Below are 23,627 nucleotides of genomic sequence, written 5' to 3'. Positions count from 1 at the left end.
GATTTTGCTTCTCTCCAGTACTTTATTAAAATACTGGTAAGGGTGAATAAAGAATCTGTTACTTCTACATTAATTGTGTTTTAAGTTTGAATTATGTGCGGATTGAATTGAAACAGTGTTCAGTAAGTAGCTTAGCATCTAAAGACTTTAAAACCATAGCTCTGTAAATTCCACCAAAATGGGACGAAATAAATACAAAACAAACAATGGGAAGAATTTGGATAAGTTTAGAAGACAAAGGTAACAGAGAGCAAATACTCTTGATTATTTAAAAATGCAAAATAAAATCCAGTCAGGATTTTAAAAGACTTCTACTTATATACCAGTACAGCAATCTATCAACCCATATAATCTATTGTACTAGTAGCTATGTCACAGAAAGGGACAAAACTATAATAGGTCCCAAGAATCTAAATTGTGAAGAACAGCCAAAAGTTAACAGATTGTTTTTCCAATAAAAAAAAAATACATAGTCCTCCACGTCAATGTTATAAGACTTTTGCATGTCACTAAAATCCCTTTCATTCTTCAGAAGCAACCAGGGTTTTTTCTTCAATAATATACTAACTGTGCTCTACTGATGCACCTGTAGGTAGATCAGTCAGATCTTTTAAGTGCTACATCCACCAGGATCACCAGCCATTTGTCATTTCCTATGCTGAAAAGGATTATCTTTAAAACAAATGGATGCTCTGGAAGATAAATCTCTACCATTTAAACTGGACGAGGACTGGTAATGATGTCACAGACTTTCCAGAACTGGAAAGAACTGGGAAGCCTTACCAAACATTGTCCAAACTTCCAGTTAGCAAAACTTGTGAAAGTTAAAAAAGCAGTGAACAGAAACAGTAGTGAAAAAGGACTAAGATGGTGTTAAGATGCTAATACTTCACTAAAATCAACTTCAGATAAGTTTTTAGTGCTTTCTCTGTTTAAGGCAGACTTTCAGGGCTTTAGATTATAAGGTCAGAAGTATCAAAAGTATATAGTTATAGATTCCAGTTTAGAACAATATATGTTTTTATATGCTATGAATAAATAGTGCCACCAAATGTTCTATGACTCTTCAGAAAAGGGTCTTATCCTTCAGTTCCAGATGTGATGTTTTAGTCTTAGAAGCCAGACAAGTGGGAGTACTTGGCTGCCAGATAACAGGCTACAAGAGACCTGTTTTTATTTCAAACAGCTCAGCACACACAATAAATTATTAATCAATGTCCCTTGCTTAGTATTCAGAAAATGTGCTACATACTACTCTACTTTATGTAACAGTATTTTCATAAAAAGAATGTGAATTCCAATACTTGGACAGATCCTAAGGTGCAGTGTACTAACAACCAGTGTACTTGTGAGTATCTTAGAAAACTGTGAGACAATCACCTCAATGACTTTTTAAATCATGCCAATGCTTTCTACGTATTGTCTAAGAAATCCATCTATTTTTAGATTAATTTCAGAAACAAACTGTGCTAAGACTATTTCAAGTTATCATGTATTCTGTAGGCTGGATCAACTAGCAGATCAACAGACATACCCTCAAAGCAAAGAAGGGGGAGCAGAGAAAGAAAAAGGAGAGGAATCCCAGTATACAGCCTATTCTTCCCTGTGGAAAGACCTGCAACTTCTACAGTCAAGCACTGGACTCTTAATGAGACATGGTAGAGAATCATCCTGAACTGAGCAACTGCCAGCAATGATAATGTACCAGGGAGAATTAGCAATACCTGCACTCTGCCAAGTACTTAACACATTCATAAAGGTTTGCTTGTGTGAGAAGTATTCTCTAATAGTATATATATACTTTGTTTATTACAAAGTGGTGTTTAGCAAGCTGGACAGTCCTAAGCCAACCACATTTTGCACCTCTAAAATGATGATGATAAAGAAGAATATGTTATCGTGGAGACAAAAATGCACAACTGCTCATTTTAAGCAATGTTTTGTTTATTAGATATGATGTATTTATCATCTGGTAGTGCAGTGTTTCATAGGTCTCATGTACTTGCAAATGTGCAGAAATTTAATCTTCCTGGGATAAAGTATATTGGCTGAGCTGGCTGATAAAACTCTCAATAACGTCCATCGCCAGAAAAATAAAGCAACAAATCCAGCACAATAATCCAAGCTATTCCCATATTGATCTCCGCTAACATTGGATAAATAATACTAGCACAGCTACTCCCTATCCTCTCCCCCCAAACATTAAATATAGGATTTGCTTTTTTTGTCTGGAACAAACCAATGCCTGAGGAAGGCCAAAGTAGGTTAATATTTTTTTATATTGATTTCACTCTGACAGGATACCTCTTATTGTCTAAACAAATATCTAAACTCTCCTTTCACCTCTGAATTCCTTCCTTGGAGAAAGAGATGGTGTTAAAAATGCTATGAAGTAAAATGTCTAGGTGGCCAGAAAGGCCTGCTAATGATGTTTCTGGGAGAGTTTGCCTTCTTTTGTAGCAAGGGGGAACAACTCTCTTCCTCAGATCTCCTGAATGCATTTTAACAACCCTTGCAGCGGCAAGACACTAGCAGCTCTTGTCTCTCCACTTCACCTCTGGCAGGTTAAGTTCCTTTCGGTGTCTTTGAACAATATGCCCTATAATTGTATGACAAGGTTGATTGTGTATTTTAGGAACAGGTTAGACAGAATGGTTTCAATATGGGTGATCCTGCCTCAGCACAGGGTTGGACTAGACAACCTCTGGAGATAACCCTTCTAGCCCTACTTTTCTATGATTGGGTTTTCCTCCATGTCCTCCTTAACAGATATTTTAAGACTGCATAGGCAACATCCTTTTGGGCTGGACTTAGATATTTCACTTCAGTTTTTTTTGTTTTACATGAAAAACACAACATGTATAGCATAGTGAACTAAAGCAAACATTTTACAGACTGAGAATGAGCTTCCCCCCTTTGTTTGAGGCAAGACCTCCTACTGCAAAATGACTTCTTGTTGTTTTCATTATGTTGCTGTATATCAGCTTTCACTTTTGACACCATCAGACATTATTCTTAATTATTATCATCAGTAAGAGCACCTCAATTCTAAGTACACTTTTACAAGTAGGAAAGATGACATCAAAAGATAACTCAGGAAAAAGACTACTAAAATGTATTAAAACAAATTACACATGCAATCCACCAATTACTTGTAAGCAGCTTTCTTCTTTACTTAGTCTCAATGTCTTGCACCTGACACGTACTTAGTAAGAGGCAAGAGGTTCTCACAGATAACATCAGCAGATTTTCTGTTGCTTTTGTAATTAGGATAAGAACTAGAAGTTCAGTGATAAGGTCATTCTGGAAATTCACTTCAATTGACTTTTCACACAATGTCTCTGGCCTTCATTATGCATGGGAAGGGCTGATGATATACAGATAACTTCTGACAGACAGGAACCACCCTTTATTTCTTCCTGATTCAGTTCTCTTAGCATTGTCTCCATTTTAATTTTACATTCCAATATCCCTTCTCTAGTTAAGCTAAGTATGCACCTGGATACAGCATTGCAGATGGGAGGAGGACACATTTTAATTACTGTCATATATAGTATGTATAAAGAACACATACTCAAGCACTAAGCAAGAAATTAACAAAATTAACTGTTGCAGTTAATGCAGCTTTCACAAGAACTTGAAAATAAGCAGAAATTATTCATTTTATGATTGAAATAATTCTAAGATTGGTTATCATGAGAAGAAGATACTCAGACAATCTTGAAAACACTGAGAATCCTAGCTGGTTTACTGTATTTACTCAAATAGAAGACAACCCTGATTATAAGATGACCCCCAATAATTTAGATTCTTTATATGGAAGATGCATACATTTGTTACAATCTTCCAGGTATAGAGCCTAATTATTGGAGGTTTGCTCTGAATCTGTCCTCCTCCTACTGCTCCAGCAGGAAAAATAAATCTGGGGGTTCAGGTAGCCCTTTGCTCTCTGCTTTCCATTGCTGAGAACATGTTGCTTTTGGCAGCAGTTTAATGATAGATCATGTATTTAATGAAATTTCCTTGTATATGTCCAGGGATCCTGGTTTTCTCTGATAAAAAAATCCCCAATTTTCAGATTAAAAGAGTAACCTAAAATCCATGTTTCCATGATTAAAATAAAATACCACTATATCTGTATCCAGGATCCCTGTATAATACTATAAGACAAGAGCATTTTACCCCCAGGCCAAATGGGGGTGGGAGGTAGGGGAACCTCATCTTGTATTTGAGTAAATACAGTACCCATATACATACCAAACAGTAATTAACATGCTCCACCTAAGTGTTTGTTTTTTAACCCCTAGTTTTAATACCCCTGACATTAAGCATGCAACTGCCTGTCCTACATCCTTAGCTGTGGGGAGCACACAAACACACAGTAAATTCAGTTTTCTGAAAACATAAAAATTAAGTAAGTATATACATATATATTTTTGTATCACCTACCATTGTCACTGTCTCCTTCAGATGGGATACTGTAGCTATAGTTGTCCCATGTTTGTGCCTGTGTAAGTGTGTCGAAGGAGATAGGAGGAAGAGTGAGGGATGGGTCTGTGGGGAGTAGGGAAGGGGTGAGAACCAGTCCATACACAGTAGGTACAAGGACCAGGGTAAACCAGAGGGGGCAGCAGCATTTCATATGTGGTATTAGGATTGTATGGTAATGACGAGGATGCCATTCAAATGTGATTAATATAGCATGTATAATTTTGGAAGAAAAGAATGAAAGATGGTGCACAGAATAAAAAGAATGAAAAATTTAATGTTAGTACTTGCAAATCATACATTATATAAGCAGTTAATGCTGTTAATCTTAAAAAGATCATTGCAACCGTAGCGCTCAACACAATTGTGTTTACAGCTGGCATTTATTAAGAAAAAGTACCCATAGATTAAATAGTGTGGGCAAAAGAAGTGTAAAACTTGATGTTGTGAACTGATAACTTTTTTCAACAGTGTAACTGTAGCAATGAAAATTAAAAAAAAAGAGACTAAAATGTACAGTTATCTCTTGCACCCTTTAAGCAAAGGGCACTTTTTCCACACAAAGGAACAGACACAGACTTTAATAAAACTAGTAAAAGTGTATTTTTAATTTTAAAAATGCCTCCTACTGTCTATTACATGCCTAATTGTCATTATATTAACCTTGTGATACTCCTATGTGAAGAAAGCCCCATGACCACATTTATTCTTTGTCTTCAGCATTACTGTTTCCAACTCAAGCATTTCCTCCCCCGTTTTCCATATTGCCTTATCTGCTGTGCTAGTCCCACGATTCTCACTTAAATCATCCTTTCCCCTGCACCCTCCTCCCTCACACAAGACCTTGCAGTTTCTTTCAGAGATGACTGACAATGACACCACTCCTCCAATCTTCCATTCTACTTTTCTTCCTTCTTTATTGGTAAACTGCATCTGCTCCTCCACATCAGAGCTTCTTGCTTACTCTTCAAATCCATCAAATCACCTCCTCAACCCCTTCACCTCCTCATTTAATTGGCCCATGGTTTTCCATACTGATTAGCAGAAGCACCTCTGCTCCAGCTTCTCCAAAACCCTCACTGCTCCCTTACAAACCATAATCCTTACAAACCATAGCTGTTCAAGATCATCTTAGCAGATCACTCTGAAAATGTAACTTGCCTTTGATTGATTGTTTTCCACCTCCTTCTCCTTGTTTTCCAAACCTTTCACAACTATACCCTTCCCTTCTCTACCAAGCCACTTTAGTATCTTCCCACATGGCCTCCTGTCTTGTCTGCTGCACCAATGATATAAGCTTGCAAACCCTATTGCCATCTGTTTTACACATGGAAAACCTTCCTCCCCAGACCTATCACAGCTGCTGTTTTGAATACCAAGCTGCCTTGCTAATTCAACTGAAAACAGGAAAAGTCCCTTGTATCAAACAAGGTTCAATATACACATCAAAACTAGTATTTAGTTTAAAAAGCAATCCTGCATATCAGTGAAATGAAGGGTTTTTTAAAATATTAAAATGTAAAAAAGGCAAAGACAGCATTAGTAACAAACAATCCCTGCTCCAGCCCAAATAAATGTATGCAGTCAGACTGAAAATAAAAAATCCCCCTCCAAAACCTGCACTGTCATTTCTGTGATCTGACTGAAGAAAAAAAAGCTAATTCAGAAATAATACCATGTGAAGTGCCACATAATCTTCTCTCCAGGCATGGCTGCTCTTAATGTTTATTCTCTTAAGACATATTTGTTCTAAACCCCAGCTCATTCTGCCTCTAGCTACTCCCAGCTCACTTACACCCTTCTGGGATAACAAGGCAAGCTGTATCAGTTTTGGATACATATCACCCAAAACACTTGCTGGGGAGAAAGCAAACATCATAATCAAAAGGAGGATGATAGTTACTCTTCTTCTAACCAGTGCATGAAACAAAAATTATGACTGTGTATGAATGGTTTTAATTGTTTCTCAACTGCTATTTCCTACTTGGTTTCTCCATTGCAATTTGTAAGCTAAAAGTTTTCACAGAGATAAAAATTAAAGTATTTCAGAGAGATGTGTTTTAGAGTTCTGCTTAATTAAATATATTGTAGCATATCTTCATTTCCTGTGGAATTTTTAATGTAAATGGTTTTGTATCTTACAGTTTTGCTAGAACTTCAGGTGACCTTTGAGGACACAATAACTGCTCCTGTTAGTTAGTTTTGGCAGTCACTCCATTCAGCAAAAGTCATGAAAAAAAATGGCACAAAACGAAAGTAGGAATGTATACTTCTAAAAGCCACAAAAGTTGTAGGAGGTGTGAATACATCCAAATTCTGAGTAAAGTTGAGATTTTAACATGAAAATGATAGCAAGCAGTTGAAAAAATGTTTCAAATGTATTTAAAATGATGCAGATATTAACTGTGTATTGATTTGCACATAGATGGAGGGTAAAAGATAAAATTCATGAACTGATTTGAGTCTTTTCCTCTTCAGGCATGAAAGCATTTCATAGCAGCAAAATTACTGTTTAAGGGAAAGTTATATTACTTGGTTTCTTACACTTTTCATTACTTTCAAGCATTTTCCTCAGTCACTTACGTGACCTGGAAAAGTCTGCTCTTCATGAAGCATATATGAAAAAAGTCTAATTTGAAATCTAATGAACCTCATTTTACATTCTCTTTAGCAGGCTGACCCTCTTAAAATGCTAACTGCCAAAAGCCAGGGAAAGAATATTCATTACCTTTTTGAAAAACATTTTCTTTGGATACCAAATTAGGCACCAGATACAGAGGTTTCCTTGTTTTGGCTAGATTTAAGCTATAGGAATAAAAGGACTTTTAGCCATGAACACAGGTTTAGTATTGATTTATCCTTTGAAAGCACTTTGCTTTGTATATGTAGTGCAGAGCTGGAATCATTACTAGAAAACCAGTACTTCATTTAGTACTACCTATCCTAGAGACCCACATTTTTAAAAAACAATAAAAATAGCCATATAGAGGCTACTTTGTTAAATTTTAAGGAGAACCACACAGGAAAAAACAACAAGAGTCTGCTGAGGGCATATTGACAATAGATTGTTGGAAAAACTTAACTATCCCCAAAGGCATTTTCTTTTCTTTTTTTTCAGATATCCTTCTCTGTTTTTGTTTTTAGAATACGATTTACAAATTCTGGTTAAAATAATTTCAAAACACATCTTGCTCTGTTATTGAATTATGTGCTCCTATACAATTTAAACCATAAAACTAAATAGCTAAAATGATTATTTCAGTGCATTTTTAAAAGTTCTTTCCCACAAGGTTACAGATTACTTAACCAAGAATGCTATTAAACCTCAGTTTTACATCAAACTAAACCATTTTACAGGGTTACACAGCATACTTGGCTTCCAACACTAGCCTTGCAGCAATAAGGCATATAACTAAGAACATTAATTAAGCAGAGAAGAAAGCTTTAAAAGCAAAATCATATTAACTGGAAGGATTACAGATGTATCAAATGAACCAACTCTCACTGGAAAAGTTCATTAATACATACATACAGTTCATTAATTGTACAAGGCTCACACTAGGAATCACAATAAGATCCATAACCTAAGTATCAAAACAAGAATGTCTGCACTTCAGTTTAGTTCACATCTTTTGATTATCCTGCTTAATTTGCATATAAAATATACAGTGGCTTTAAATACCCTCTATATAACACAGTAAATGTTCAACAACATTTTCCTTGTTTTCATTAAACACTTGATTTGTTTTACTAAATTCTATGGGTACAATTTCTTAAAATACATTGAAATATGAAATTGCTGCTGTTTTTGCCAAAATATTTTTTATTATAAAAACTACAACCTTCTAGTAGTTTACCAGCATTCAATTAAAGGTATTAGTGGTGAAAGAGAGAAACCAGAATTAGTCTTAGGAAGCTGAAACAGTGAAAAATCTGAATAGGCTACGTTTTTCTTAAGAGACAATGTGAGATGATTTCCAATATTGCTATTTCAGCAAGCAGAAGATAAAAATTTAGTCATCCTTGTGCTGATTCCATATTTAAAAAGTGAATTTGTTCATTCTGAACACTTTAAGCAGTCGAACACCGTGATAGTTACAATGGGTTCTTATGAACTTTTCTGTTTGTTGAAATGTTAATAATTATGCAGATTTAATGCATCATGGATTCATTCTGAACCCACACCTATATTAACTTCTATTTATTTTTTAACATATGTACTCCTGTTGAAAGGCTTGTGAATATATTTCCATAGCAATTGCACTATAATTAACAAAATGAACCTTATTCATATATACTGTCCATACACAGCTATAAAATACTTCCATACCTGCCAACAAGATAAATACAGGATCCTCCAAGTACCATATCAGGTAGACAAAATGATTTAATTGTATAAATACAGTATAAAAATAACCCATGCAAATATGCTGAAAGCTTAGTGTTGCTAAAATACATTCTCAAACTCATGAATTTAACGCTGCAGTTCTTCAAAGGATATTGGGGACAGAGTTTTCACCTCCTTTCTTATCAAATGTCTACTGTAGGTGAGTATTTACCATCAATAAACACGTGTTAAAGTGAAGAGTTTTATTAATTCCTGTTGAAAAGGAACAAGATAAAAGCAGCAAGTATTCTTGAGTTTGCCAGTAAAAGTAGGCTGTTGAAATTTTGTCTTTCCCACAACATTACCTGATCGCGGCTTGAGGCCAAATGGAGCTGTTTTGTTTGTAGTAGGAGATGCAGGTGGAGTGCTGTCCCTACCCTGTGTTTCAAGAAAACAGATAAGAATAAGTGTTGAATACCATACCTTAGTGCTGCTGTTTAAATACAAATTAACAATAACAGTTTTAGGGAAAAACTTGTTGTGTTTCATGGTTATAGGTTCAAATTCTGTAAATCTAATTCACCCCTAATTCCATAATATGACTGCAAAGTGGTTTCTGAGAAAAGACCATAGGATTTACTCTTATTCTAACTACTGATTATTTCTCAATTTTCTATCACAGCATCTCTGTTATTATTGCATAAACATTTTACATAAATACTAATTCATAACTACGTGAAGGATTTTAGAGTAAACAAGGGGAAAAAACACTTCATTATGGACATTCTGTTGTTTCACAGCATTTCTCTTCCTTCTAAATGTGTTTCCCACAAGCTATGATATTCTGCAAAAGGGAAACCCAACTGTATTTTAGCAGCAAAAAGCAGAAAGAAGAATGTTAATCAGACTTATCAAGGCATCATACCTACCCCTTGCAACCTGCACTAGGTTTGAAGACTCCAAGCATAAAGTAGAAAAATAGTAAAGGTATGGGAGGGCATAAGTGAGTGTTAAACATATCACTAGTCAAAATTAGATAATAAAGACACGTGGTAGAAATCAGCCTTAAAAAGGACCTGCTGGGGTAGCAAGAGGAAGTGGAAGTTCAATCACCACGGTTTCTATGGAATTACGCTGACAGAAGATGGGCAGAAATTTGCAAAAGAGCCCAATGTTATCAATGATCATGCCCTTTCCCCTGGTAATTCCCAGAATTTGTGAGCCACTTGCACCATGTTAAAATGGGGGAGAAAGCACTGGCTGCCCAATGAAACTACAAAGGACAAATCTCCACAAGGAAAACCTCAGAGCTTTCATTTCCTTTGGCAATGGCTTCATGATGGGGATAATAGGGGTGGAATGGAATCCATAATACAGGATGATGATTGCTGGAATCTAATCTGGTCTGTAAATGTAGGTCCCTTGAAAAAATGGGTTATCACCTGGGATCAATGGGCACTACCCAGCACAAGAATGAATCTTGACAAAATACAATGAAATTAAAGAAAAGGTATACATATCCTTGCATATAAACATGCTGTGGATGACATCAGCAATAGCTCCAGGGTTGTAGTTTCTGGTTTTCTCAAACATTTATGAAAAAGATGACCAAATGAAATAGGCAAATACAGCTAAAAGAGTATCATGAATGAATTTAACTTGAATGCAGCTGTGACATGCTAACTGTAGGTACTGTATTTTTAAAGTCACTGTGTCATTTGTCAATATGTAAATCAAAATCATGTCTTATATAACAGACGCACAAACAACAGTAGCATCCTACCTCATCGTGAGAACTTTGTCCTCCTATATTCCAAACAATCAGATCATTCTGTGTGTTTTTAAAAAACCAGAATGGTACAATAAGTACATTTCTTGTACAAGCACAATACCTGACACCAAACGGTGTGGACAAAAGTAAATATTAACCTCTTTAAAGACAGAGAGGAGTGCTGCTTGGAAGCGCACTTCAGCTGTTATGATCTAACTTATAGCCTTATGATCCTGTATCAAACAAAAAGTCAGTTAAATCAATTTAAATTGGATCCTGAATGAAACCGGATTAAAGCTGCAGGATGCTACACTTACATCATTGCATTACAGAAACATTCAGAGGTAACAACTGCATCATGGCAACTATTAGTATCTCTTAATATTGATACTATTGTTATGTCCATCTATCACTCAACACATTTCTAAGGAGCATTTTTGTTCTTTAAGTAAATTTATGTCCTAAGTTGGGAGTACCCCTATATCTCTATTTTCATCAAAAAGTATTAGAGCAAAGAGGTGCTCAAGAGGAAGAGGCGCTACAGTTAGCTCTTGAAATTAGCAGAGATACGACCATTTCCATTTTTGGAATGGAAAAGCACATATACTGACTAAGATGGCTATTAATTTGTTAATCTTTCACTGAAGTGATTTTCCCTGAAGACCAACAGGTTTATAGTTCTAATCTTAAAAAGCTATCAAACTTTTTTAGGAAGAGAAAACTTTCCAATTATTTTTCTTTGTTTAGCAACAAAATAAAAGCATTCTTCCAGTAACCTATTATATGCAAGTTTGTTGGTACATCAGACTCATAAATGAATGTAATATAATCTTTCAAGACAGAATTGGTCCAAGGGCAGAGAGGTTAGTATTTCAAGGGGTTTTACCAAAGTCATAATTAAAACAAGTAGCAAGCAAAAATATTTTAATACAGATCTACAGACAGGAAGTGATTTGCCAGGAGTTAGTTATACAATAATAGTATAACAATCTTATCTATTGCTGATGCCTTAACTATGATTAGACTGATAATGTGTATTGCATATTTGATAAAATAGTTTACAAGTACAAATGCTGTATGATGCATATGTAAGCCAGTGGGTAGAAACATCATCTAGGTAAGATAAAGTGAAGGCCAAACTATAGTTCAGTCCAAGGTCTTTCCTCAGGGCCAACTTTATAAACACAAAAAGATTTGAAACAAAAGAAAAGTAACTTGGAACAATCAGTCCCAGCCATGAGAAATGTTTCTAATTCTCAACAAGCTAGGAGAGAAAGAGAGATACCTTTTCCCCTGGCTTTAAACAAAGGACAACTCTCAGGGTCTTACCTCAGCCCTTATCTCTACACTGAACCAGAATGATTCTTAGACATCAGATCCCACTCTTACATAAATCTTGTCTGAAGACAGCAACTCCTCAGGTTAAAGGGGGCTATAGCTTTTAACAGACATGGTATTCATGCCAACATTACAGCCCAAACCTCTGCTTTAGTCTACATAAGTTGTTAATCATATATCTAAATTTGTGCCCATCACTGTTGATATAAAGTATTTTCTATTGCATACAGTATACAGCTGCCTGTCTTTCCTCATGACAAGATGGGTAACTCCTGCAAAACAGCAAGTGCCTCCAACTCCCATTTGGCATCACTGGCAAATCCAGAGCACTCTCAATTTCTAAGGAAGTTAGCACATTTCAGGATTAAATTTCAGAAATCAAGATCCTTCTAAAAGCATTGAACATCTTGTTTTATAAAAATTCAGTACTGCGGAAAAACCAAAAATATTCTGAAGCAGTCTAGTATTAGTTACAGTATGAATAATGCACTTGGAATGTGTTTCAAAGTGGTGCAGGATATGATACAAGTTGAGTTCTGATATGGGAAACAGAAGAAAATTATGATATTGAACTACTAAAATACATCTTTCAGAGAAAAAGCAAAGATGTGGACAACTATGAAGACAGACGTCCTAATATTGGGCACTAGTAATAAACAGGAGTGGGAAGAACATATTACTATGCTCTCTAATTCTTGTTGCAAGTACTATACACAGTAGAAACCAATAATTCAGGATACTAAAAACAGATGAATTAAAAATAATGTTCATAATTCTTAAATACTGGAGGACCAACATAGGTACACACAAAACCAGGACACCTTGAAGTCAAACTAATATCTCAGCAAGTAATTAGTTTGCTTTTTAAAAATGAAATTATTGAGTTTTATATACTGCATTTATGAAAACCTTGGAGCATACAAAGTTTGGAGCATTATTTTTAAACATTACTAAGAACCCAAGCATGTCAAGTGTCCTCACTTCCCCTACAGAATGAAACTTAGGACAAAAATGTACAGGACCAACAAACAAATATTCCTCCCATGGGTGGATGTCCTGAATTTCATTCCTCTCCTTCAGAAACTAGTTCTTTTTAACTTTTGTTCTAAAAATAAACCCTGAGATCCATATCAAGGCCTATTTCACAAAATTAATCAGGTTTTCTCTTCTCATTACTGTCAATGAATTTCTTCCAGAAAGTCCCTCTTCAAATGAGTCCTATAGCTAGATAAACATACTTTCCCAGGATCATCCATACCTGACTTAATGGCTGCTTTTCATTCTGTTCAAATGTAATTTTGGCCTCCACTTTTGTTTTCTCCATAATCAATCCCCTCGTCTTTTGGAATTCAAGTTCCTTCTCAGCATTTTCTTTCTGTAACATACATACCCATTTAGATTTTATGCATATTACTGGTGAAGAGAAACAAATATACAACTCTTCCATAGCATGCTCTCAAAAGTAAGTCTTAGAAATACTGGGAAGAACAAATAGGGAAGGAAACTATATGAAAGATGCTCAGTATAAGTGGTTACAAGCAGATAATTTTGGAAGTCTGAACAAATAATTCTAAAAGGAATACCAACAGTTTACTGGACAGGATATAAATCAAATAGTAAGCAACTAATACTAAATTGAGTTCCAAATTGTTGTCTAATTATAATTCGGTGTAACAATAAAAGAAATATTTTTTTTCTGTTTTGTAGTTTGTAAAGAGCTTTAGGAACACTCGAATGCCTTACTGTTTTCTAGCTACAGAGCAAGTGGGTAGAGAAAGAACTAGCACAAGTACATATGGTAATGACTATCAATCTACTTTTAAGGTATATTATCTGAAATATTTGGACAAATAAAAAATAGTTGTGACTGCAGAGACAATTATTGCTAGACAACAAATGCAGATTAAAGCACTATTGGTAACCTCTAGAAGCTAAAGTCCAGAAGAGCTATCAAGGTAGCATGTTTTTGGGGGTTTTTTTAAGTTCTACAAAAAAATATACGTTTTCAAAAGAATTGCATCTATTTCTATCCCGAAACCACTACATTTGTGTACATTTTTACTATTTACATTTTTAAATTTTTAACAGCTAAAAATTAAGGAACCTGTTGACTCATTTTCCATCTCCTCCCTGCATATTGTGAATATTACCATATAATACAACCTACCTGATAGATACGGGACATTTCTGTCTGCATTTGGCCACTGTATATAGATATAAAAAAGAAAGCACAGTAAACTGTAAAGTGTAGAAATTTGAATGTTAGAAAACCCATTATTTTTCTTAAAAAGGTAGATAAACACACTTTACTGTAGACTCCTGAAATTCTAAAGCTGTTGCAGGTTCCACAGGATACAGATTCACACCACTGTCCTCAGTAATATCCAAGCTTAATCTGCAAAGTTTGAAATAAAAACAATGCAGTGGGGTACAGCTTTTGATAAGGTTCTACAGAGTTTAATTTCAAGCAAAAGGAGATATTCAATAGTTTAAATTACCTTTTAACTTATTCCATACTATTTCTTACTAACATCGTTAATAAATTATTGTAGAAATATATTTTGATTCTTAAGCTTCACAGCTTCATATGTGGAATCTCATCTTGAGCAATGAATGGGTTCAGAATGCATGCTCTAGTTAGCATAGACACTACCTACTTAAGTACATTTTAGAATCTTAGCCCTTAGATACTGGAAGCATCTACCCCTACAAGTGATATCCACAGGCACAGGTTAGGCCTAGGTCTATGCCTAACAGGGACAGCCTCAGTATGGGATTCACAAGAGCTTGAATGCTGAATGGGAGGATGCCAAAACCAGCCAGCAGGAATGCTGAAGAAGGGGACATGTCTGAAATCCTGTCTCACTCCAGAATTTAGGGCTGCAATGAAGCACTTAAGTAAGGCACATATAGAAGACTGAGATTCACAGCTCAAATACCTCTTTCATAAAAGCACTTAAGTTGATCCTGACAGCACAGGTAACTCACTCTTTTTTAAAACACAGTTTTGGGTGTTGCCACCAGAGGCTAGTGGTTAGAGCACTTCACTGGCTACCTCACCCTGAATGGATTCAAACCTAGAAGCCCCTACTTCCCAAGAGAATAGGCTAACCACCAGGCTACAGGTTATTCTGTGCTGAGGACACTCTCAGTCCCTCTTGATGAAGCCAGGCCATTAGAATAGGTAAGGCAGCAAAATTCATGGGACCACAGAAAGCATGTAAGCAAAGACTAAGCCTAGCTTTCAGGGTGTGGGGTTACAGCACTGTTTCTGTATTGTATCTAAACACCACTAAATGTAAAAATGCATAGACAGTATTTAAGTAGTTCAAAAAAGGCCACAGCAAGATCTCTTCTCTACTTTTCCCTCTATTGGTTTTGTATGTGTGTGACATGACTGGCAATCATCACGAACAATAAACAAGCCAATGGACAAATTAACAGTTCAAATATATTTTCCTCAAAATCATCAATCAAAAACCTTCAGAGTAAAATTAATGGAATTCTGAAGTATTATAAAGGTCTATATGTATTTTAAATGCCTGTTCTCTGTTCGGAAGGGAGGAAAGGGGGAAATATGTAGCTTACAGCAGCAAGTCAAACTGAAAAACAGAATTATTTACAAGATTAAGAATTGTTAATTTAAAACAGATTTTTTTTTTTTTTTTTTTTAATTAAAGGCAACATCTGCTCCAATTTTAAGAACAGCATACCATGGGTGCAGAGCAAGAGCAATACAATGCTGCAGCACTGAATCCAAAACTGATATCAACAAGCTTTTCTAATAAGTGCAGTTACTTTCTCTTTTACCAAGTGGAGACAGCTTCACCGAGCTAAAGCAAACAGTTTAATAAAGATTACTGCCCAATAACAGCCAAAGTAAATTCATATTCTCAACTAAACGGGGACAATTTGCAAAGTGAGCATGCAATATGGAAAGGAACTGTTTAAACTAAAGACAATGCTGGCATGAGAAAAAAAATGGTATCAATTGGCCATAAATAAAATTTAGGTTGGGAAGTAATAAGCTTTCTAATCATCAGAGGAATAAAATTCTGGAACACTGTCACAAAAGGAGTGCTCTAGGGGAAGTAAAACTGATTCACTTTTCAAATGAAGATTTACTAGTTAATGAAAGGGAGACTATGATGTGACTGCCTGCAATAGCAGAGGACTGGACTCAGTGACCTACGTGATCTTAACTAGTGCTAAGTACCTATTTTGTAGAGCAAATAAAAAACAACCTGATCTTGTGCCCATTCAAATAAGAAAGACTTCACCTTTCTCCTGTTCTCATTATGAATATATAAAAGAGCTGATACAGTTCTCTCCTGATGCAACCTTACAATTTTAAACTGTCCTGGACAAATCTTTAGAAAACACACCATACAGCATTACTGTGCATGGATGACTTAATGCTTTTTTGTTCTCATTTGTATTTTTCTATTAGGTTTGCAGTTCCTGTTAACTACATAGGAATCCTGTGCCTACATTCAGGGTGAAGCATCTCACAACTTTCCTTAGAAAAAATGCCACATACCATGTTTACATCAGTAGAAGACAAGGCTCCCCACCCCACCATTTAACACAGGGGGAAAAAGTGCCATGCCTTACCATCAAGCATAAGGAAGTGGGGCAGGATGGGAAGTGGGGGTAGGAGATAGCTGTTGGAGCTGAAACCGGAGTTGCTACCTGCCCCCTGCCCCCACCTCTGCATGCTATGGCACTCTCCTTCCCTCTAGTCCCCAGCCTCCCCACAACATTACTTCAATCTCTCTCTTCCCCCACTTCCCCCCCACACTCCTCCTTACTAGGGTAGCATGAGGCTGAAAGTGGGGGGAAGGGGGCAGGCACAATGGCCAGTAAGTGGAGGGGGGGGGGTCTAATTTAAGATGATCCTCCAATCAGATTCCATCATGGAAAATTACAATACATTTATAAAAGATATGTGTGTAGAATCTAATTATTGGGGAAGGCCATCTTAAATTCAGGGTCATACTGTATTCAGGTAAATAAGGTAATTACTTTCCTTTTTTTTTTCCTAACAACTTGTCAGGTAAAGAACACCTAATACAGTAAAAGCTCTGTTATCCGGCAACCATGGGGGGTGCCGGTTAATCAAATATGCCAGTTATCTGAGAGTTATACTTAAATCCAGCCTGGTGGGTTGGAGACATCTTTGCCTGTTCGGGCCGCTGCCCCTCCTGCCGTGTCTGGTGTTCCCAGGCTTTCACTCCCTGGTGTCAGTGCGCCGGGGGATGGGGAGGGGGGACCTGCGCAGGCTGCTTTGCCCTGGGCCATGGTCCACAAGGAAGAAGAGGGACTCGGTTCGCGGTGGCAAAACCAGAAGTGCCACAGTGAAATAAACACGGGTTAATAGAGCATTCCAGATGGTAAAGTGCTGGATAACACAGCTTTTACTGTACTCCAGTTCTGAAGAACATCTTCTATATTAGCAAACCACTGTAATAGCCAGACACTTTCAGATATCAATAAATACAAGAAATACTTTTGGTTTGTTTTTTTGTGGGGGGTGGGGGAGTGTTGGATTTGACCTCAAGAGTTGCAACTGCCTCTTATAGAAAACTCTCAAACATTACTCACATCACGCTGTGTCATGAGCATACCTGTTGGGATCTTGTAATAAATCTACTGCTTCTCTTAGCTGATCTATCATTGCTATATCAATATTTGGCTCTTCTGATGAATTTGTGCTATAGCGGGAAACAAGCATAGGACACAAAGGCATTGCAATGAATTTCAGAGAAGCTAGGATTTAATTTGATGGACTATATTTTCAAATTGGCTGCTTAAATTAAGCATATGATGTATGTGAAGGCAGTGAATTCAGAAAATCTCTCCCCCTTCCCCCAGCTCCCTACATACTAAGCAGATAATGATTCCTCCGGTACAGCATTTTAATTAAACAGCCTCAGATCTGAAGCTGAAATAATACATTAACTAACAATGCATTACACCTTGCCTTTTCTATAAGTAAAAAAATAAGAGCAAAACAGGCCTTACCTTGTTTTCTCATGTCTAATACTTTTAGACCTTTAGAAACTGTCTTCACTCCACTAGCCAATTCAACCAAGGTATTTTTTCTTTTAATATTTGGCAAATACTGATTTTAAACCTGAACTTACAGCATCTTCAATACAAAGTTCATTATCATTCTAAATTATGTTGTATGTACTCTAATCAATGACTGAGGTTTATCATCAATCTTTTAATCACAATTAAATACTATTATAGTAGAGCAAATTAAAAAATGGGCAAGACAGTAGGATTTTCCTCTAATCACTATTTTTAAGATCTGTTTGATACACTTTAAAAAATGCTATAATAACATTTAAACAGGGGCAGTCAGTTACCAGTAACCAAAAAATACTTGTGTTTCCTTTAAAAATAACAACATTATTCATTCTTAGACAAATATATTAAATACTTTTGACTATATTAATAACATTTTACAGATAGTAAATTTTTTTATATATATATATATGTTTTATTATTTTACATATATTTATATACACATCATGCTTCTAAGTATACAGAATTAGAAGCTGATAAAGAAATTCCTTAAAAGCAGAATTTATTGCAGAATTTATAATTTATGGTAAAATTATATGGATTATATCTTTTAGGCATATAAATACTTACATGTCTTCGGTTTGCCATTGTGTGTCCTCTTCTATTCGTAGTAATTCATCACATTCCTCTGCTCTGCCCTATGAATAGACATACTGAAGTTAAGAAGACAACTTTGCAATTAAGAACAGATAATAAGTTTCATTTCGGCCTCAGCAGTGACCTAGTTCATTTATGAATTTTGAGTAGTTAGATGAAGCAATCTAAGATGTGTGTTTCATTCCTACCTCCCCACCCCCATTCTAGGATACCCCATCTTTTATTAAAATGTTAGATTTTATTGAGGTCAACTGTCCTTAGCCTCTTTTAAAGGTAAAAAGCAGCCAAATAACATAAACATTATATTCCTGAATGCCCCATATTTCGCCTATATCTTTCTGGCACAGGCAAACAAATCATTAATTAAAGCAGAAGATGATTTTTCTCTCCATTCCACCATGTGCTTTAGGAGTAACTCTAATGAAATCAATGGGGGAAAAGAGGATTTGGCGGGGGGGGGAGGTGGGGGGAACGACACTAAGAAAAAAATAAACCCCAACTTTAAATTCCTCTGCTTTCACAAGATACGGCTTGAGAAAGTAAAAGTTCTATCATGTGAACTAAAGAGTTCAGCAAATATCGCCAATTAGAAACCAACTAGAGAAATACCCTGCCCAAAGACTGCTCTTGCTGTAGTAGGGCTGTTAACTGTCAAAGATCAAAGTCTTTGATTTCAGATGCCGATGGCAAAAGGTCAAATGGCAAAAGGACAGAAGCTAACACAACAAACTCTGTAATTGTAATTTATCCCTCTGCATTAACAGTGCTGCATATACACACCCCTATCTGTGCCTCATTTCAAATTACTTGAGTTCCCACACAAGAGAGACACTAACCTTGAACAAATTGCAGCGTGGTACCGTGACGTCAAAAAAAGATATCGGTACCCACGGTGACCAGATAAAAATGAAACTACTTTAGTGAAGTTGTAAAATTAAATAATATACTATGCACGCCATCCTGTGACCAAACAGGACCAGTACCACCCAAGTAAAAATAACCCCCCTTTTTCTGAAACCTGAACAAACAAAGACAGCACAAGTGCCAACTCGTTAATTATTCATGCCTGGCGTATAATAATTGGTCACCTTTGGCAAATATAACTTTGAAAGAACTTCCTCCCAAAGCAGAGAACTGTGTATGCACTCAAGAAGAACAGATTATGCACAACAAATTTTATCTCTCCGCCTACGTATCTTTCTGGCGTATCTCTGTCTTGCTGGCCCGTCTATCTCTCTATCTCTGTCGTAATCTTTCTTATCAAGAGCTCTCGGTAATCTGCAGACTGCAATGGCTTGTGTGAATCGCTCGGAAGCAACTGTCTTACCCATCCTGTAGATGCTGGGTAACATGATATCTGCATGCTGTAACTGAATAAATCAACTCCTCTGCCTACGCTGCATCACATCAATAGCGTAAGTAAAATAAATTTTCTGTGTTACCAATACGCTGTGTTTAAATCCTCTGACTCCTGCTCACCGTTATCACCCACCTGTCCGGTTATAAACCCCCTCCTCGCGCCAAGCCGGTTGTGCCGACCCAGGCTTGCAGGTCAAGGGTGCACCGGCATTAGGGGCACGACATTAACTACAGCCTGTACACTGGTCTCAGCTGTCAATATAGCAAGGTGGTATTAAAATCCAAATCCTGTAAGAATACTAACCTGGGCAACATTTTCACTATACAAACTGTGCACAAATGAACCAGGACTGGTAACACTCTTCGCAACAATGTGCAAGAGGTGCTGACTTATAGCTGTGCTGAAATCACTACTGGAAAAACACCAACCAGCATATACAGTATGCCACAATATGGGACAGTAACATACCACAAAGTGTGCAATGTTGGCAGCCGATCATGTGCCACTCAACTTCAGTGTGGGAAAGGAATAAAGGAAGAAATATTCTTCCTCTTACCCTTGCTGATTCACCTCCACTTGCATATTTACTCAAGTTTTGTATGTGGGGAAAGAACGTCACCTTTAATTCCTCTATGTTGATCTGACATTATGCCACATACACTGCCGTAGAAAGGTGATGTGACCAGTAGTGAGTTAATGCTTATAAAGTTTAGAAGCTGTAAAGCATTATATAAGTATTAATCAGAGCTAGGAGATTTATTATTATTATTTACCAGTATTATTATTTGTGAAAACTTCTTTTGATAATATAATTAAAGAAAACAAAGGAAATATTTTGGTTGCTTATTCATGTTGCTTAAAAATATACATTTTTGCCCAGGACACTGGAAGTGGTAAATTAAAAAAGGGTCAGGGGCAGGGGGAGGAGGGAACAGATAGGACGCCATAATGTCCTTGTATTTTTCTTCAAACTTTTCCAGTACAAAAAGGTTTTATAAAGTGAAAAAGATCTGAAAAATCCTCTGCATGCATCTCCCACCCTCCATTTTCAATTCTTCCCACCCCACAGAACAAGGGAGGGGTTGAAAATGAGAGCAAGCTAGACTGAAAGAGAAAGTTAACTTTCATTTTGAAAAAAATATCTCTCATGAGTGATATACCTCATATAAAAAGAAGAAATCAAAGGTGAGAAGAAATCTAGAAGAAAGGGAAGAAAGCCCCATGCGAATAACATATGGCTGCAACACTCATTTGATGTCTTCCTAATACAGCATGGCAAAAATATCCATGATTAATCTAATGAACTGGAGATAGTTCACCCCCCAATGACTTCACAAGTATTTGCTTCAATTAGCTTTAGTAAATAAAATATCCAAATCATAATTAGCTTTCTGATGTATCTGCAAAATCAATCTGAAAAATATCAAATAAATTACTGCTTTAAAATGTATAGCGTGTAACTTTTAAAAATGAAACCTACATCTATCTCCAAGTTATGAATAATATGTATTAAAGTTATATCAAACAAGAATGCACGTCTAGTAGAAAACAATCATTAAACCAAGGTTTCCTGATTTAAATCATTATTTAAATTGATTTGATTTAAACCAAATCCACCTTGCCTGTGACCATAATGGAATACATTAGTTCTAAACAGAACCCAGCAGGACTATCCAGCAAATATATTTTCATAGGCAAACAAATGCCATTCAAAGCTTGGCATATAACATTCCAGAGAAATCCTTCTATTGATCAACTTATCTGTGTATTAAATCATTTTTGGACAGATTTAATCAAGTAAGCTGTATTACATAATGAACTAAATTAATTTCAGGTGTTACAATATGACTGTATTCATTAGTGATTTATATGGATTTTAATGCAACTTTCTCAAAGACATATTACCCAGATACATTACGCAAAACCCAATGCTACAATTAAAAAGAGCAGCAGACTATAAGGAAATCAGGGAGCACTCAACTCAAAAAACCACAAAAGGGGTATAACTCTGCAATTTATGATAACAATTCATAGAACCATTATAAAAAACAGCCAGACGTGTAAGCAAACTAAACCATTCCCCAGGCAGATGAAATTTACACAGCTGGACACAGCAGGCTGATAACCAAAGTGCTCATTAACCGTGGCAAGAATACAAGAGCAATATTTTTACAAGGATTAACTAGCTACCCACAAGGAAAGTAAAGGGGCAAAGCCAGAACTTGGCCCATGTGCAGTCATACACACCCTAAAGCCACCTTAGCTTTTGTTGGCAATGATGCAGATCATGTATATTAGCGTATAAGAAAAATATTGATTAAAAAATCCACTGCCTACCAACAGAGTCTGTTAAGAAAGGCAGTCGCTGAATCTTACTGCAAGTATTTTTCTAGAGACATAGTACTTTGTTCAGCTTACCAAAAAGTAGGTGATATCCTTGTCTTTAAATATTTCTACATTTCTCCTATGAACTAAAATATTTCCCTAGCTACATCCATTGTTCATATTCCACCATCTTTTCATAATTTCTGAGACTTAAGCACCATTGTAAACTTTGCACCTTCGAAACAATTGCCCAATTCAAAATATAAGAAAAACTCTCATAGGCAAGTGCTGCACAACTTGCCCATGAGAGAACTGCCATATAATAATTTTATTTAAAAAAACAAGATCAAATTTTAAGGGGAGGAGAAGATGCCTTTCACAAGGATCAGAATAAGAGTTATGGGTAACATGATCTTCCAACTTTAAAATAATGGTGATGATTAATCTATCTGTTTATGTTTTCACTCTGTGGCTAAACCGATGACAATGAATATCAACTGCACTTCTCTTATTAATAACACTGTGCCAGCAGTTTGTCATTTCTGCTTCTTCTGTGCTTATGAAAGTAGTATTGAGATTCTTTTTCATTCAATATAAATCAGACTTGCCTTGATGTAGCTTATAAATTCAGCAGTGAGAGTATCTGATCCATCAGCAAACTGGTTTCCTGCTTCTCTTGATTTATCGTTGTCAATTAGAGGAGGTGATCCCTGATGAAATTCCACTAATGGGAAATGGAGTAAAAAACACAAAGATATCAAAATGATTTCTGACCCAGCATTAACTGTTCAACTGAATTTAAATCAGGTTTAGTGAAGGAACTTCTTAAATGCAGTAGGGCTCAGTAACAGCTGAAACTGAACTCTAAAGGACACAAGAATTGTCAAAATAGAAACTTAAAACTTTTGGACTATGCTGGACTGGACCTAAAAAAATATGTAAATGTTGTATGCATAAAGCCTTCATGTTCAAATATGTGGACAGATTTCAACCTTATACAAGTGCAACTCACAAACAACTCTATTGATTTCAATGGAATCGCTTCCAAGCTACACCAGCATGAGAGGATGAAGCGGTCTATTTTAAAGACACAACAAATACCATTAGCAGCACGGAAATGGAAATACAGGCTAGGGTAAATTTAAGACAGTCTAGGAACCAGAAGCCTGATCCACTTATTTGCACTTTAATCCAACCTCAGAGTTACGTTATTATGAGTACTTTGAATTCTTCTAATACCACTCAAAAGCAACCAATACAGAACCTGTCAGCCTATTCCAATACTGTATTTACTCATGGGTTATGCAGACCTTTCTCCCAAAATCAGC

At 36.2% G+C, this 23,627-nt stretch overlaps 1 protein-coding gene across 4 annotated transcripts in view; it reads right to left on the bottom strand.

Annotated features, from left to right (window-relative positions):
• Positions 1-23,627, bottom strand: part of LRCH1 (leucine rich repeats and calponin homology domain containing 1) — a 214,752-nt gene that overhangs the window by 41,804 nt on the left and 149,321 nt on the right. For 2 of the 4 annotated variants that reach the window (XM_090025734.1, XM_090025752.1), the window contains exons 9-15: positions 22,908-23,023; positions 18,588-18,655; positions 17,552-17,638; positions 14,230-14,319; positions 14,092-14,128; positions 13,183-13,299; positions 9,181-9,253 (exon numbers count right to left, since the gene is read on the bottom strand). In XM_090025734.1, coding sequence (XP_089881860.1) covers positions 9,181-9,253; positions 13,183-13,299; positions 14,092-14,128; positions 14,230-14,319; positions 17,552-17,638; positions 18,588-18,655; positions 22,908-23,023 — 588 coding nt within the window. Of the gene's footprint in view, positions 1-4,449; positions 4,555-9,180; positions 9,254-13,182; positions 13,300-14,091; positions 14,129-14,229; positions 14,320-17,551; positions 17,639-18,587; positions 18,656-22,907; positions 23,024-23,627 lie in introns of all 4 variants that reach the window. The other 2 variants (XM_090025761.1, XM_090025744.1) reach the window with 2 other exon arrangements.

Source organism: Crocodylus siamensis, chromosome 1 (assembly GCF_052110815.1).
Source record: "Crocodylus siamensis isolate JL-2025a chromosome 1, ASM5211081v1, whole genome shotgun sequence".
Classification (NCBI taxonomy): Eukaryota; Metazoa; Chordata; order Crocodylia; family Crocodylidae; genus Crocodylus; species Crocodylus siamensis.
This window is presented reverse-complemented; position numbering and strand designations above follow the sequence as displayed.